The sequence below is a fragment of the Hyperolius riggenbachi genome, chromosome 1 (genome assembly GCF_040937935.1).
Source record: "Hyperolius riggenbachi isolate aHypRig1 chromosome 1, aHypRig1.pri, whole genome shotgun sequence".
Taxonomy (NCBI): domain Eukaryota; kingdom Metazoa; phylum Chordata; class Amphibia; order Anura; family Hyperoliidae; genus Hyperolius; species Hyperolius riggenbachi.
The window spans coordinates 608,081,662-608,099,511 of record NC_090646.1 but is presented as its reverse complement, the minus strand read 5'-3'; the positions used below and the strand labels follow the sequence as shown (position 1 = coordinate 608,099,511).

General features: G+C 45.2%; 2 protein-coding genes across 5 annotated transcripts in view; one reads left to right on the top strand and one right to left on the bottom strand.

Moving 5' to 3' along the window:
• TRAPPC13 (trafficking protein particle complex subunit 13) overlaps positions 1-6,075 on the bottom strand; it is a 67,295-nt gene extending 61,220 nt beyond the window's left edge. For 2 of the 4 annotated variants that reach the window (XM_068249892.1, XM_068249906.1), the window contains exon 1: positions 5,925-6,075. In XM_068249892.1, coding sequence (XP_068105993.1) covers positions 5,925-5,970 — 46 coding nt within the window. In that variant the 5' untranslated portion in view covers positions 5,971-6,075. The remainder of the gene's footprint in view (positions 1-5,924) is intronic. The other 2 variants (XM_068249884.1, XM_068249902.1) reach the window with 1 other exon arrangement.
• TRIM23 (tripartite motif containing 23) overlaps positions 5,942-17,850 on the top strand; it is a 38,557-nt gene continuing 26,648 nt past the window's right edge. Inside the window, exons 1-6 of the mRNA XM_068249874.1 lie at positions 5,942-6,218; positions 9,353-9,515; positions 10,665-10,786; positions 12,038-12,316; positions 12,897-13,079; positions 13,532-13,747. Coding sequence (XP_068105975.1) covers positions 6,117-6,218; positions 9,353-9,515; positions 10,665-10,786; positions 12,038-12,316; positions 12,897-13,079; positions 13,532-13,747 — 1,065 coding nt within the window. The 5' untranslated portion in view covers positions 5,942-6,116. The remainder of the gene's footprint in view (positions 6,219-9,352; positions 9,516-10,664; positions 10,787-12,037; positions 12,317-12,896; positions 13,080-13,531; positions 13,748-17,850) is intronic.

Genomic DNA, 17,850 nt, shown 5'->3' with positions numbered 1-17,850 from the left:
TGAACTATTGACCTGTCCTCCGTAGAGAAAAAGAAAATAGTGACAGTTGAGATAAACTTCAGATGACAGCGCTCTTTGCAACTTTGAAAGTGGTGGAGCTCAATGGCTCTTTTGCATAGATAACAACTGGAGTTTAACTCTTCCTGTACTGGAAACAATATTAGACTTATGTCTCTGCTTCTAATGGTTTATTTCTTAGATGTACTACACATACAAATAATCATAATTTTTTTTTTGTTCGCTTCAGTGTCTCTTTAAGGCACTAGTCTAGTTGAGGAGAGCCACGGCCGCTTTCTGCTCACAGCAATATAGTCCACTAGTTTTTAAGAAATAGGGGAAACAGCAGGAAACACTTTACGCCAAACTAATAGGTTTAGTAAAGTTGCGGGAGAAGAGTCAACTGAAACCCAGCAACCAAAAGAGGCGGGCAAGGATCCTGGCGTGCACTTTTAGCGCTGTTTCCCACTGGGTAGCCTCAATTAGAATAGCACAGAATTTAACAGCATTCACACCCCTCTGGGGTGGTTTAGCTATACTTCCAAAGAGATGCAACATGATGCCAGCTTAGTGCCTCAGGGTGTCTCTATACGTAGGGTCCCAAAAAATACCTAGGACTCCGTGTCTACCATGGGTAAGGCTTAGGCTATATACACAGTGATGCGTTGCAGTGTGGTATAAAGGCAACATTATAACATGGCTTTCCTTATTGCAATGCACCTCCTATAAGATATTCACAGCATGGCTCGCTAATGAGGTATAGTATAACAGCGTGCATTAACTTCGACAGGGAAGCATTCTTTTCATGGACCATATGCAAAGCAATTGTTAGATAACATGCAGTATGCTGTTTACATTCCACTGCATTCCTGCTTTATACGCAACACAAAATCCCATTTTGATGTGAACCTATACTTAATGGTTACCAGGGATCAACATAAAGTCTCACTTGGAAAAGTTTGAAAACTCCTGTGCTTGAAGAGAATAACGAATATAATAAAGTAGTATTGACTTCTTCACAATTCCTTGTCCCTCCCCTATCAAAGCATTTCTGACTGTTGACAAGTGCACCTGAAACAGTGACGAGAGCAAAATTCCATATTCAGTCCTCTGCATTCGAAGAGAGTACCTCCCCATAGCAATCAAATATTATACATCTTGTGTGCAGCGGCTGCCACAGACTGAAATGCTTCTGAGGGCTTCTCCGGGCCTTCAGATAAAACTATCATGGCCAAGGGATGTACTGCCACAACCACCAAAATATAGCGCACAGGGAGAAAATGCAGGACCAGTTTCCCCGCCCTCACCACTAACTTCTACACTGCATGCGGATTCTCATCACCACCCATCAAGGCTTCTGTGTCATCCATGTGATTGTTCCTAGGTAGGTTGGAAAAGTTGAAGAATGCTTACTACCCTTTACATGAGTATTTATGTTAAAGCTGAATTAAAGTCATAATAAAGAAAAATAAATAAAAAAAAAAAAAAAACACCTTTGCACAATCCTGATTACAGTTTACAGATTTCTCACTTTATTGCATTATTATAAAAACTTGAACCATGTATGTAAATATCTACTGTACTCCATTTTTTTTTTTTGGGGGGGGGGGGGGGGAGACTGGCCATCTCTGCCACTGTGGAATAAACCCAGTCTGTCACGCAGTTCTGAGTTGGTCCTGTGAGACAGACTGGGTTTAGGCTAGGCCCACACCAGGCCCGTTTGCAGAAGAGATCTGCGGTCCGTGATCCTTGTGGTGATATATTGGGTTGCTGATGATGTTAGGGAATACAGGAACATATTTCTGTCTAGTATGTCTGCTAAAAGCTAGTCCGGCTCTTGAAGGTGCCACCTGGCCCCAGGAAACGGTTAATGGGAGCCTGTATGCACATGTAAATTCTGCATGTAAAATGTACATTACCTCTGCCCTCATTGTCCAGCAGGGGAAGAGGGGTCTACTGCTAATTAGATGCCAATTAAGGAAGAATAAAGCTGGGGTTAATCAGACAATGGCAGAAGTGAAGGGTTTTGTTCCACCTTACCTGGAGCTGAAGCATTGAAGTCATTGACAATTGAAACATTTACACTTCTGTTGATGAAGGCTGTTAAAGCATTGTGAAAAACTCTAGACTAGTCAGGAAGTCTCTTCACCAAAAGTTTGACATGTGTGTTAAACACTATTTCATTGTGAGGAAATTGAATTATTGGTGGAGGTGCAAATTACATCTATTGGAAGGGGTTGGAAATCTCTGCAGACTTTAAAAAGGGGAGACAGGAAAGCTTTGATGCTAGGAAATAATGCTGAGGAAGCCTTTTGATGTCTGGTAGGATACAATCTTACCTGTTGAATTCTGCAACCTTCAAAAAGCTAAAACAGGAACCCTTTAAAGTTCGCACATCACAGGAAGACTAGGACAAGCGTTCGGTGATGTCACAAACGGGAAAATTGCATTAGTTCCTGGGGGCTGGACATTAAATGCCCCAGGGGACACTCCGGACTATTTAAGCTAGTCCAGGACAGTCACAGGTATCTTCTCCTGGAGGTAGCGCATAGCTAGGGATGATCACGACTCCTGGTCGAACAAACGGCGTCCTCCCGTCAAACAACGTTCTAACCTAAGCTGGTAACGTTCTCTTTTTCCCCCGTTTATTTTACGCAAATATCCTTGTGTGTATTTTTCTAACTTTTATCTTGTAACCTTTACTTTGTAACTTTTTTACTTTGTTTTTGTACATCTGTTGTATATATTCTGTTCAGCATTGTTCCACTTTTTTCCTGGAATATTAATTTATTATTTAATAAGCTTGACTTCTGCTGTACTAAACTAACACTCATAGCCTAGAGGAGACTGCAGTGTAGCTGTGTATAAGTCCATGCCTAATTGTATGCTTGAGCAACACTACCATATGAAATTGTAATTGCATTGTGTGTATGGGGCACTTCTGTGCTCGACAGCAGAGTGGGAGCGGCTACCAGTATCGTTCGGAACAACGGTTAGTGGTTTTGCTGCACGACAGTAACTTGCATTACAAGTCAGTGCCTGATTGTGCTGTGTTACTGTACAACTGTACTGTGTGTGTGTGGGTGCGTGGCGTTCCCGTATTCGGCCTGTGAGAAAACGCGGAAAAGCCACCGCGTGTACTCAGAACAAGGCGGCTGATTCCGCGTCCAACGCGGCGGTTGGCACGCGTAGGCCTACATCTAGTAGTATGGCCGAACGCGGAGAAACCGCCGCATGCCTTGATAGCGGTGCGGCGGATTCTGCGTCCAGCGCAGCGGGTGCTTTACATCACATGTCTGGTGTGGCTGGGACTGATAGTCCACACAGGTTCAGAAGGGCACGCACGCTGAGAGGCAGAACTTAGATGACAGCCAGAAGGGAGTCAGCTGACCAAGCCGGTCAGATGACGGTAGTCCCACTTCCCATTGGTCCAGCACTTAGGGGAGGCGCTGGAAAGCGCTTTGCTATATATACTGGGTGCTGGTCATTCTCTGGTTGTCTGCCGTTGCGATCACTATGTGGTAGCACTCAGACCTTATTGTCAGAATCTGTGTTATCTCTGTTATACTTCAGACTAGTTCCAGGGTGTTGATGACTACGGAGCTCACACCCAAGACTAGGAATTAGCTTTACCATCCTGTTATTCTTCAGACTATTTCCAGAGTGTTGATGATCAAGGAGCTCACACCTATAGACTAGAAATTGTTGATTATTTGTTATGACCTTCTGATCTCTGATTTGGTACTTCGCTATATCTGATACTCCGTTGCCAAACCTTGCTTGCCTTAGGACTCTGAATTAGTCTCTTCCACTGTATCTTATCTGTCTGTCTGTTGCAGACCTGGCTTGTCCGACCACGAGAACTATCTCCTCTGTTTAGAGATAGTTCACAGATCTGTCAGTGACACTCCACCATTGGTGTCACTCACACTCTGGTCCTTCCCACTCTCAGCCCGACTACTCCCCTTGGGGAGGCTCAGGCCATTGGAAGGAGCTTGTTCTTGGGCAGTATCTCTTACCGCCTTGCACCCTCGATACGGGTGCTCTCCTCAAAGTATTACTGTTGCACCAAACACTCATCTTACTCAGGTGTCCAGAGGTTAGAGATATATCTGATTATCGGTGATACTGCAGATCATCAATAATCGGATAGATATATCTGTATTCTCGGTGATACTGCAGATCACCGATAATCAGATCCTCTCTGTGTTACACCAATCGTTACACGGCCTAGGCGCAAAGCTGACCCGAATACGAAAACGCAGATTGCGTGTTGAGCACTCGACAGCTGAGTTGACGTGTCCAGCAACGGCTAGTGGTGGCAGTGGGAAGTGTTTGAGGGGTCCCAGCCTTGTAGCTCGAATCTCGGCCTGTTCAGTAAGCCAGCACCTATTCAGTAGGAGACCTTGGGCAAGACTCCCTAATACTGCTACTGCCTATAGAGCACGTCCTAGTGGCTGCAGCTCTGGCACTTTGAGTCCACCAGGAGAAAAGCGCGATATAAATGTTCTGTGTTTGTTTGTTGTTTGAATAAGGCTGTTCCCCGCTTGATCTGGTCAAACCCGTAGTCGGGAACCATATACGCAGGCGTGTTCCTGACAATCCTGGCGGTCCGTGACCTGAACGCAAACGGATCCGTGCTGCCCTTTTGCAGCAAACGTTTTGATCTGCATTTTTCCCCCTCCCCCCAAAAACAGATGGCTGCAGTCAGGACCCCAATAGGTGTCCCCCAGGTAGCCTGAGGGGGTAGCGTGCACAACGGCAGGGAGGTTAATCCCAACCCCCCCCCCCTCCTCCATCCATTTGCAGCAAAAGTGTAGCGAGCGAGTGAGCAGGGAAGCACCTCACTACCTCTGCTCGCTGTGACTTCCTGCAATGCCACCTGCCGGAAGTCACACGGTGAGCAAAGGATGAAAGTTAGACCCCTCCCCGCTGCTGTGCCCGCTACCCCCCCATCCTGACTGCTTCCCCCTCAGTCTACCTGGGGGACACCTATTGGGGTGACATGAAGGGGAGGAGTAGGCAATGCGGATCTCCCTCCGTTTTGTGTTCAAGAAAAGCCTGTGTAGAGGGAGATCCATTTTTGCACTGCCCCCTGCGTGTATCAGGAGCCATGTGCGTTGCGGGAAAATGCAGCAGATCCAGACCTTCCATTCAGGTTTTGAAAACTGGTCCCCACCAACCAATCCATTTTTTGAGGCATTGGCCCTCTCTGCCACTGAGGAATACACCCACAGTATGTCCCCAGGCCAAACCCAGAACTGCAAGACTCGGGTGCACTGGACCTCTCTGCCACTGTTGACCACTTCCCAGGTAGTCTCGCGGGACGAACCAATAAAGTGCATACCTCCCAACTTTTTGAGATAAGAAAGAGGGACACTTGAGACACACCCCTGCCACACCCCCATCACACCCCTAGTCATGCATACCATTAAGATTTCATAAGAAAAATATGTTTTATCATTCAAACCACACTGATCCTTTATATCCTGGTTAATTTTCCTTCATGTTAACACTATAAATTTAGTAATATACCAAGTTAAAGGTTGGGAATAAAGTTTAGAATCAAACATTTTTTAGTAGAGAAATACATATATTTACATAGAAAGAGGAACAAATGAGGAGGAAAGAGGAACAGGGCTCCCAAAGAGGGACAGTTGGGAGCGAAGTGCCACTGTGCAATTGCCCCCGTCTGTTTTCCAGCACCAACCCAGCATAGCAAGACTCAGGGGGCACAGCTGGAATGTAGAGCTGCTCCACTCCTCATGTAAAGATCTTGTGAGCAGCGCTAGTGCTGGGAGGAAAAGCACACATAACACAGGAGGCAGCTAGGAGGCCCATGACAGCTAATGAAAGACAATCAGGAAGTAACCAGCGGGGACAGCACATGCCCCTTCCCGCTCCCCGTACTCCCCAGCATCAGTTACCTTTCAGGGCCAGCAGGTGCTCCTGCTTAGGCTGGGTCACGTCCATGGCGCCCTCCCTGACAGAACCGAACCCGCACCTTACACTCAGCCCCACAGCGTCGGGAAATGCTATGCGCGGCGGTCACGTGATGCTTCGTGACGTCACTAGGGTCCTTCAGCCCACACAAGGAATTCGCATTTAGCCCGTTCAATATGGCTGTGGCTGCGGCAGCCGCCGTAGGAAGGCACGGCTCAGCCGGCAGGACGGAGGGCATAGCCCGGCACAGCAGGATGGGTCCAGGAGGGGCGGTGAAGGTAGGTGACCACCCGCAGGGTATGTAGGTGTAATATCGGGGGGTGTGGTCTGCTGTCACCGCTCTCTCCTTTATGTTTAGAGGGGCCCGACTACACGTCATCACCTCTGCAACTTGTATCGCAATAACAACAGCAAAGCCTGAGGTGTGACGTCATATGTCAGCGTCTGCTGCAGCAGAGATGCAGATTCAGCTCGTATCTCCAAGGACACGACCAAAATAACGTCCCAGACTAGCAGCAGCCACCTAGCTGAGCATAATAACAACACCTGTCCTGCAGGGAGAGTCAGCTCCCTTGCATTACACATAACCGAAAATAAATGTCTTGTTCTTTGCTTAGTGTGATAACATTTATTGGCTAATTAGAACAGACAGCATGCAGGAATCAAGTCTGTAGAAGGGCCTTTATTCACTGCACAGCTAAATCGCAAAATTGCAAATTGCTAGTGATTAAATCACTAAGGTTGCTACTTTATCATAGAAATTATGAGAAGTATAGTGATTCAATTTTACAAATCGCAATCGCTTTCTGGAGCGATTTTTAAGAGAGATAATGCAATGCAAAGGAAAAATCGCAATTGCTGTAGTTTGTGATAGTGGAAAAGGGCCCGAAGGCTGTTTAGTCGAAAGTGCACTCTTTTTCTCCTAAGTTAGTAGAGATAGGAAGTCCGACTCTTTTCAATGAATCGATTCATTGAAAAGAGCCGAACTTCCCATCACTTCTGCTGTGTTTTCTTCCTGGAGCGGCCGCTGATTGGCTGGTGGGACCACGTGATGCGGAGTGTTCCGATCACGTGGTCCCCGCAAGGTATGAGACAAAAAAGGCGTACCAACAGCCGCACAACGCGGCTCACTCTGGCATCCACCTCCAACACCACCAGGCGTTGCGTTAGGGGCACGTTATGCGACCATAACGTCCCCTAAAATGCTATGTCCTGGTGGGAAAGAGGCCTTAGGGTAATTACAATATGGAAACCTGCTAGTCTTGAATCCTGACCACAATACAAAACCTGTTTAGACTTTTACAAATACAGTATGTTGATGGTGTTAGAATAGTAGTGGGTAAAGGTCCCACGTTTTGCCCCATGGGCCTAACGTGAATAAAATCCACTGAGTTTGTAAACATTTCTGCTATTAATTAAAATAAATCACTTGGAATTGGACTATAAAGAGAATCTGTATTGTTAAAATCACACAAAAGTAAACATACCAGTGCGTTAGGGGAAATCTCCTATTACCCTCTGTCACAGATTCGCCGCTCCCCGCCACATTAAAAGAAGTCAAAAACAGTTTTAAAAAGTTTGTTTATAAACAAACAAAATGGCTACCAAAACAGGAAGTAGGTTGATGTACAGTATATCCACACATAGAAAGTACATCCATACACAAGCAGGCTGTATACAGCCTTCCTCCTTTTGAATCTCAAGAGATCATTTGTGTGTTTACCTTCTGTCCCCTGCAGCTCTCATCTACTGAATACTAGTGACAGGCTGTTTCTTCCTGCAGACAGCTCTGCCCTGTCTGTAATTCCTCAGTATGTGTCAGCCAGCTCCTTTCACAGCCTAACAGAGGAGGATTTTTATCCATCTCTCACTGATAAGAGAGCAGAGACGCTGCTGGCTTACGTAAATAACACACACACTGGAGTGTGCATAGAGGGGCCTGGAGAGGGGTGTGCATAACAGATCTGCACGAAAGAGTTGGCAGCCTTCCAGACACAGGGCGACAAGTCCGACAGGGGAAAGATACATTGATTTATTACAGAGACAGTGATAGTAGAAAGTGCTGCAGTAAGCCAGAGCACATTAGAATAGGTTTAGGAACTTGTAGGATGGTAGAAAAAAGGATGACATTTTTGTTATAGTCTCTTTAATGATTTGCACTGTTTATTACAAAATATAAAAGATCCATGTTCTAAATTGCAAAAATAACCCCCCCCCCCCCCATTGTTGGGGGAACATTCAACCTGGCACACCAGAATTATGATGTGATAAGTGTTTCAGAGGTCAGCTGTCCATTATATTTCTATCATAGGATGAAGTAGTACTTTGTATTTGTAGACGGCGCCGTCCAGTGACTATTCACCAGCTGCTTGTGCACACAGAATGAGGTGGGAATGCAAATCCATCAAGCTTCTATCTTGTTCTCCGAAGTAAATAAATGTAAAATCCAAATGTAGCAGAATAGAGTATGTGGTGTTGGAATAATGCAGTACAATGCCATATCAATCACTGGAGGTGAATGAGTGAGCAGGATATCTCATCAAGGGACTGCTAGTTACATGTATGAGCTAAGCTCCTGTTCCTGTATTTACACAATGAGAGCCTGATGTGCTTTAAGAATTGCTGTCAAAGTATGCAAACCTCTCTTTATTCAAAGCATACCTGACACGAGGCAAAGCTACTAAAGTTAAGAGTACCTGTAGTGGAAAAAAGTGCCCATAGGGAGTACTTGCCTCAGGAGAGGGAAGCCTCTGGATCCTAATGTGGCTTCCATTGTCCTCCTCTGCTGCCCGGCTCTAGCAGTGGGACCCCCGAAAGTCCGCCAACATGTGCTTGGCATCTCACACAGCCGCAGTAGTCAATAACAATCCAGGCCGCTCAGGCGGACTAGCAGCTTTCCAATTGGCTCCGGTGGAAATAGCCAAGCCCGATCGGGTCCACTTTACTGCGCAGGACATATGACTATGGTAGTGACAGTTAGTGACAAGACTGTATACTTTGTAAAGTGCTGCGTAAGAAGTCAGCACTATATAAATAATAATAAAATAACGTGAGGCTTTAAAACTACCCCTTTGTTTGTTGGAGCTGTTGACTAGTGAAAGCATGGCTGTTGGGCCTATGAGATGTAGGGTATTGGCCTCTGTGACTGGACTGTCAGTGTAGAACTGCTGAAATAGACTGTCACTAGCTAGCATAGAATCACCAGAGATGGAATGATGCACAGCTCTATCACTTGCCACAAGCTACTGACACATGACTCGGGCCTTATTGTTTTTAGGAATGCGCTACATTTCTTCAGGTTGATTTGTTTTCCTCATACTGCCTCAGAACTGCAAGGCTTTTCCGCTTCTGCTGCTCTGCATTCATGTAATAAAATATTTAAAACTCATTCTGTGTTTTCTGCATTGTTCAGGTCCTGGAATGCGGTGTTTGTGAAGATGTCTTTACACTACAAGGGGACAAAGTTCCACGTTTACTGCTGTGCGGCCATACTGTCTGCCATGACTGCCTGACACGCCTGCCTCTGCACGGAAGAGCAATCCGGTGCCCATTTGACCGGCAGGGCACTGAACTAGGTAGTGTTTCTATGTTTAGGTTCTGTCGTTTTTTTTTTTTTTTTGCTCTGACCCCCTCCCCCCCGATGGCTCTCCTACTTAACAGGTTGGTAGGAGTCCCAGATAACTGGGACTCTACTGTATTAGACATCCACAACCACTACATCACATCATAGAGCTAGCCAGTAATGCTGCGCCAATCCAAAATAACTGACATATCGTATAATAAATGGTGCATGTTATTCCTGTACAAGAAGTGGGATATATTCCTAGGGAGGTTTGTCTTTCTCTTTCCCTTTTTTCTATTTTTTCCTCTCTTTACTTTGGTTTCTGATGATGCTGGGAGCAGGCGAGGGAACTTAACCTCTTAAACCTAGCTGGACAACTATAGTCGTCCAGATAAGAACTCTGCTGGGCTATTTGGACGCATGTGCACGTCCAGTGATATTGTGGTGGGTGCACACACACTCCTGCCGCTCGTTCCCGGTGACACTTACAGGGGATCAATTGGTGAAGGGGAACATGTGTTTCCTGAGCCAACTGAAGCCCCTGTGAATGAATCAACATGCCTAGAATCATTATATAGATCTATGTATTTAAGGTCCTATACAATGGCTGACACCCAACAGCATGGTACCAGAAAATGGTGTGGAGATTAGCAGGAAATACAAATGCTGAGTGGCTTATGCAGATGGTGCCACGGAAAGACAACGTGAGGTAGAAGACGTCACCCGGGTAAGTTGCCACCAAGTTGGGAAGACCATAGTGGCTTGGATCCATCATGTGGATAAACGATGGCTGGCGGATGAGGTGGGCAGTACGGACTACACCACCATTATCACGGCAATCATGTCGCTTTTGTCAAGAGGAGTGTTTTCCCTCTCCCCCCCCCCCCCCCCATGCCCCTCCCTCCTTGAGTTGCTGTTCTGTCACTTGTGACTTTGCTGCAAAGCAGAATGTGTTTGTCATGCTAGTACAGTAGCTTCTCTAAGAAGTAAATTTAGCAACTGCAGCTATTGATTCAGATTATTATTATATTCTGGTATATTATCATCTTTCTTTTACCGGACTTACCGGTACATGCAACACCTATATTAAAAAAATGTGAATGACTGCAGCTTCTTTCTTGAAAAGTGTGCTTGTTGTTGAAATCTTGTCTGTTGTAATCAGGAGACTCTGGTGTGTGGGGACTGAAGAAGAACTTTGCTTTATTGGAGCTTCTTGAGCGGCTGCAGAATGGGTCGAGTGCGCAGTGCAGTTCTTCAGAAGAGACCATAGGAGGCAATGGAGAGGTATACTTCTATTATGTGTTTTATAATGAAGTCTTTCTGTTGGAAATATAAATCAGTTATTGGTTAGTAGCACAGTACAGTTAATCCAAGGTAAATTTATAGCAGCATTGCCAATTTAAAAGTCATCCAAATTCAAAAATGAAAAGTCGTGGATGCATTTGTTTTGCCATTTACAGTAATGAAACATTCCTATATAGCCCTTTCGCTTGTTAGCTGAAACTTTATTTATTCCATACATGTCAAATTACCCTTGGCTGCCTGTTATTCAGACTTCACATTCCTATTCTAGATCTTATGGTAAGAAATTTGTGCTGTTTGGCCATGCCCCTCAAGGGTTGAAATGCAGTAATAATAATATTAACCACTTTGCATCCAGACCTTATTTCCTCACTTATGGACCAGAGCAGTTTTGACAGTTTAGCTATATCCTTATTTAATCAGAAATCACTTTATCCCTACTTACGACACAGAAATGAAATATATAAGGTTTTTTTTTTTTTCAAGACAAACTAGGCTTTCATTGTATGCCATTTTTTTCCCTCGAACAATTTTGTTTTCTATTAATTTTAATGGTAAAACAAAGAAAAAAATAGAAAAAACATTTATTTCTCAGTTTTACCAGTTCCAGTTTAAAAGTAAAAAAATGCTACTGTAGATAAAAAACACAATTTTTGTTTGGCTATTCTTACTGCTTATCACAAAACTTAGATTATGTTCCAGTCACAATTTATGGTGAAGAGTTTTGATTCTGAAATAATGCTAGAAAGTGTATTTTTCACTATGAAATTAGAAAATAAAAGTATTTTTAATAGTAAAAATCAATCTCATTAGCTCAGGAAACATATATTCCCATTCACCAATTAGTGCTGCATCAGATAGTGCCAGAAGTGTGCACAGGAGCAAGCCTAATCCTGCACAGCACAGCACTGCTTCTGCTACAAGACGTATATCTACTGACTTGTGGCTTAGATGACGTCACAGAGGATGTATATCTACTGACTTGGGGATAAAGTGGTTAATGAGGTGGTTGGGAACAGAACTCAACTGACATCTAGGAAGAGTGTAAATATTGTAAGGATTTGCTAAAGTTATGTTTAAAGCAAATCCATAATTTTATGTACATCTTATCATAAAAAAATATATCCATAACCTAAAGAAAATGCCCTCCTTAGTGCAGCTGATGCTGTTTGTTGCGCCATTGCAGCTGACCTATCTTCGTACCACTAATGATATTATGTTTATTTTTTGCAGAGTGTAGTTCGCTGTGATGAAGATGACGCTCATGTGGCTTCCGTATACTGTACTGTGTGCGCCACCCACCTGTGTGCAGACTGCGCTTTGCATACGCATTCCACGAAGACCTTGGCTAAACATCGCCGAGTTCCTCTGGCTGACAAGCCATATGAGAAAACTTTGTGCTCCCAGCACCAAGTTCACGCCATTGAGTTTGTGTGCTTAGAAGATGGCTGCCAGACTAGCCCACTGATGTGCTGCGTATGCAAGGAGTATGGCAAACACCAGGGACACAAGGTAACTCTGCTGTTAGAAGGGAAATGTGCTAATATTCTCATCTCTGTCAGTAGAATAAGGCAGACCTCTTCCTGCTACATTAAAGGTGCCCATACATCTAGCCAAGATGGGCAGATTCAACCAAGAGACAGATCTCTCTCTGATCAAATCTGCAGGTCAATTCCCGGTCAATTTCAGCTTGAAATCTCTAAGAAATCGATCTTGTGATGCCGCATCTCCTGCCTTTTTTGCTCCCCCCCTCCCTGCACGTGCATTTATACTTTACCTGTCAGCTATCGCCCACCGCAGTGCCCATCCATCTTCTGCTTATGTATTTGCAGCCCATTCTTTGCTGGTGTATAGCACGGTGCGTGTGTCACGTACATACATACCATGTGACTGGCTTATTCAACTGCTAATTCTACCACTTCTATGCAGTATAAGAGCTTTCCCTTACACGATCTGTTCATAGGATCTGTTGGCCCTCAAACTACATTGAGGGAGTAAAATTAGTCAGTCATTGGCCAATCAGAATTGCATATGTGTACAAATCTTGTTTTATGATGTAAAATCTTTTAACATGTATGTTCCTTCTTTAAAGCATGCTGTTCTGGAGTCAGAAGCCAGCCAGATCCGTGCTTCCATCCTGGATATGGCACATTGTATAAGGAGCTTCACTGAAGAGATCTCAGAATATTCCCGAAAGCTTACAGGCATCGTCCAGCAGATTGAAGGGGGAGAACAGATTGTAGAGAATGGGATTGGAATGGCTCACACCGAACATGTAAATATCAGCAGTGTATATGGATGATGGGTGCATTGTGGCAGTATGTTTCCCCATTCAAGGTAGCTGCAAAAATTGTGGAGACTCGCCAGTAGATTTGCAGGCCGTGATGTCAGAACCGAATATACCATCATTTTCGAAATATAAGACACAGTGGGACACACAAGAGGACATAGGGGGAAAGATGGAGACTTGTGGGTGGAGCAAAGGAGGATATGGGGATAGAAGGGGACACACGGTACACAGAGGGACACAGGAGGACAATGATTGGGGGAGAACATCTATAAGACGCTCCTGGAACATGGACACACCAAGTTTAGAATATTTTTCTTTTCCTAGTTTTTACCCTCTAAACCTAGGTGCGTGGTATATTCCCAAAAATATGGTAATCGCTGTTTTATAGCCCGGTGTAATGAGGTCTAAATATTTTGTTGTCCTCTCCACTCTTGTAGGCCCCAGGCACGGCAGAGAATGCCCGGTCTTGTGTCCGAGCCTATTTTTCAGACCTCCATGAAACGCTATGCCGTCAGGAGGAAATGGCACTCAGTGTTGTTGATGCACACGTGAGAGAGCAGCTCATCTGGCTGAGGCAGCAGCAAGAAAACATGACCATCTTATTGTCTGAAGTCTCCACAGCTTGTCTGCATTGTGAGAAGGCTCTGCAGCAGGTATATTCAGCACTGAGTATTAATTTTTGGTTCTTGGTATGCCAAAGCTACATCATTTTCTATTGCCTATGGTAATTGAATTTCTACTATCGCTAAAAACGTGTATTGGTGTTACACAAATATGTTTTGCATTGATATTAAAAATTACCTTTTTTATAACAATTTGCAGCCAAATGTCAGAACCCAATATAATCAGTAACTGAACTTTTATTAGACTGGAATCTGTAGGTTTTGTTTCAGTACAGACATTACAGGCATTTCCTCCTCTTGCACGAACAGGAGGCAATGTTGATTATTTTCCACAGCTGCACTAACTGAGTGGCAGCAGCAAGGTTTCTCCCAAGTTGACAGACTGGTCAACTTGGGAGGATCATGGTGGAGGAGCTATGGAGGGGCCCGGGGTGATTGTGTGCTCAGAGTTTAAAGTACCCCTGAACAGGGTTTTGAATAATATACCTTTTAAAGGAAACATCCAAGCTAAAAAAACAAACAAACTCCACTTACCTGGGGCTTCCTCCAGCCCTTGGCAGTCATGCTGTGCCCTCGCCGCAGCTCCAGTGGCTCTGGTGTCCCTCGGTGCAGAAGCTGACCTCGCCAGGGTCGGCTTCTTGTGCGCTTCCCCTGCATGGGTCACGTGGTCCAGCCGACGTCATCAGGATTGTACTGCGCAGTGTAACACACACAGTGATTATTTGAGAAGTGAAATTAAGTTTATTGGATTTACAGAAAGTGTGCAATAATTGTTTAAACAAAATTCGGCAGGTGCATAAATTTGGGCACCAGAAAAAAGAAATGAAATCAGTATTTAGTAGATCCTCCTTTTGCAGAAATTCAGGGACGGATTAAGGGGGGTGGTGCAGGTGGGTCTCTTGCCCCAGGCGCAGTTTGTTGAATTTTTAAAAAGGCGACAAAATGAATTGCAGTTTAGGTGCCAAAACCTAACCTTTAGGCGCCAAAACCTGACCTTGCCCCAGGCGCAACTTGGTCTAGATTCATCCCTGCAGAAATTACAGCCTCTAAATGCTTCCTGTAGGTTCCAATGAGAGTCTGGATTCTGGTTGAAGGTATTTTGGACCATTCCTCTTTACAAAACCTCTCTACTTCATTCAGGTTTGATGGCTTCCAAGCATAGACAGCTCTCTTTAACTCACACCACAGATTTTCAATTATATTCAGGTCTGGGGACTGAGATGGCCATTCCAGAACGTTGTACTTGTTCCTCTGCATGAATGCCTTAGTGGATTTTGAGTAGTGTTTTGGGTCGTTGTCTTTTTGAAAGATCCAGCCCTGGGGCAGCTTCAGCTTTGTCACTGATTACTGGACAATGGTCTCCAGAATCTGCTGATACTGAGTTAAATCCATACGTCCCTCAACTTTGACAAGATTCCCAGTCCCTGCACTGGCCACACAGCCCCACAGCATGATGGAACCACCACCATATTTTACTGTAGGTAGCAGGTGTTTTTCTTGGAATGCTGTGTTCTTTTGTCTCCATGCATAATGCCCCTTGTTATGCCCAAATAACTCAGCATCTTATTCCAAAATGAAGCTGGCTTGTCCAAATGTGCTTTAGCATACCTCAAGCGGCTCTGTTTGTGTTGTGGGCGGAGAAATGGCTTCCTCTGCATCATTCTCACATCATCTCCTTGTGTAAAGTGTGCCGAATGGTTGAACGATGCACAGTGACTCCATCTGCAGCAAGATGATGTTGTAGGTCTTTGGTGCTGGTCTGTGGGTTGACTCTGACTCTTCTCACCATTCATCGCTTCTATTTGTCCGAGATTTTTCTTGGTCTGCCATTTTGAGCCTTAACTTGAACTGAGCCTGTGGTCTTCCATAACCTCAATATTTTCCTAACCGTGGAAACAGAAAGCTGAAATCTCTGAGACAGTTTTCTATATCCTTCCCCTAAACCATGATGGTGAACAATCTTTGTCTTCAGGTCATTTGAGAGTTGTTTTGAGACCCCATGTTGCTACTCTTCAGAGAAAATTAAAAGAGGGAAACGTACAATTGACCCCCTTAAATACTCGTTCTCATAATTGGATTCACCTGTGTATGTAGGTCAGGGGGTTAATGTTCTGGCCAGAACCTGAAGTCTTGCCATTTCGGGTTCTGGCCAGGCAAAACTAGAAGTGGACGCTAAGAACGACTCTGGAGGACAAGCTTGTGTCCTCGGCTGCCAAAGCTGAATAGGAGGGGGCAGGGAGAGGAGCCAGTGCCGAGGAGCCAGTTTCATTTGTCACATTGCCCGAAATCTTAATTCATTTCGCACATTGGCCACAGTGAGATGGCCACTTCTAGTTTTGCCCGGTCAGAACATATATACACACAGAGGGGACTAATACTTGCTTAGCAGTTGGAGACAGCCGTTCTTTCCCACAATGCAACAAGGTTCACAGACAGGAAACTCTCATGACCATGGCATCACACTGGGATCTCACCACAATATCAGCCACATAGTTCCCCCCGATGATCTATTCCAGAAAAGGTAAAGCTTTCTTGTGTTAAAGGGGGTATTGGCTGTTAACCACCCTGGCGTTCTGATTAAATCGCCAGGGTGGCTGCGGGAGGGTTTTTTTTAAATAAAAAAAAAACTATTTCATGCAGCCAACTGAAAGTTGGCTGCATGAAAGCCCACTAGAGGGCGCTCCGGAGGCGATCTTCCGATCGCCTCCGGCGCCCAGAATAAACAAGGAAGGCCGCAATGAGCGGCCTTCCTTGTTTTGCTTATATCGTCGCCATAGCGACGAGCGGAGTGACGTCATCGACGTCAGCCGACGTCCTGACGTCAGCCGCCTCCGATCCAGCCCTTAGCGCTGGCCGGAACTTTTTGTTCCGGCTGCGCAGGGCTCAGGCGGCTAGGGGGGCCCTCTTTCGCCGCTGCTCGCGGCGAATCGCCGCAGAGCGGCGGCGATCAGGCAGCACACGCGGCTGGCAAAGTGCCGGCTGCGTGTGCTGCACTTTATTTGATAAAAATCGGCCCAGCAGGGCCTGAGCGGCAGCCTCCGGCGGTGATGGACGAGCTGAGCTCGTCCAGACCGCTCAGGAGGTTAATTGGGATGAAGTTCATTCCTGGGTTAAAGTTCCTCATTCAAATAACATGTTAATAATTTTAGCAGCTTGTAGAGCTGAAGTTGAGGGATTTTTTTTATTTCTTGAGATAGGTGAAATTTCACTTTAAAGTAGAATTGTTAAGAGACAGTCAGACGAATATAACGTGCAGCTTGTTCTTTGTTGGTACCAGATAATAATTTTGTGTATACTCCAGAAGTTTGGTGCCAGCATTCAGCTGCATGGGATTGACCAACTACAGTGATGTGAAAACCTATTTGCCCCCTTCCTGATTTCTATTCTTTTGCATGTTTGTCACACTTTTAAATGTTTCTGCTCATCAAAAATCGTTAACTATTAGTCAAAGATAACATAATTGAACACAAAATGCAGTTTTAATTTATGTTTTTTATTATTTAGTGAGAAAAAAAAACTCAAAACCTACATGGCCCTGTGTGAAAAAGGAATTGACCCCTGAGGCTGCTTCCACACAGGGGCGTTACAGGCGCATGTTAGTGCAGCCTGTAATGCTCCCCAACTCACAGCAATACAAAGTCAATGGGGCTGTTCACACTGCCCACGTTGCGTTACATGTAACGCTGCACGTTCTTCAGAACGTGCAGCATACTATAGCGTTCCAGCGGCTAAGCCGCGTTAGACTGTTTGCACATGCTCAGTGTTGGGGCGGAGAGGAGGTGGGGAGAGGCGTCTACGTAGCCGCGCACATGGCTACTCAATATGCACTGCACTGGTGGCCACTGATTGGCTGTCGGTATCACGTGATGCGGAGTGTTTCATTCCGCATCACGTGGTCCCGCCGGCCAATCAGCGCCTAATGCGGAAAGAGCCGCTTGACGCGGCTCACTCAACGTCCTCTACCAACACCGGAAAACGTTGCGTTAGGGGACGTTATGCGACCATAACGTCCACTATAACGCAACGTCCCGGTGTGTAACTAGCCTGAACCTAATAACTGGTTGGGCCACCCTTAGCAGCAATAACTGCAATCAAGTGTTTGAGATAACAACAACAACAAGTCTCTTACAGCG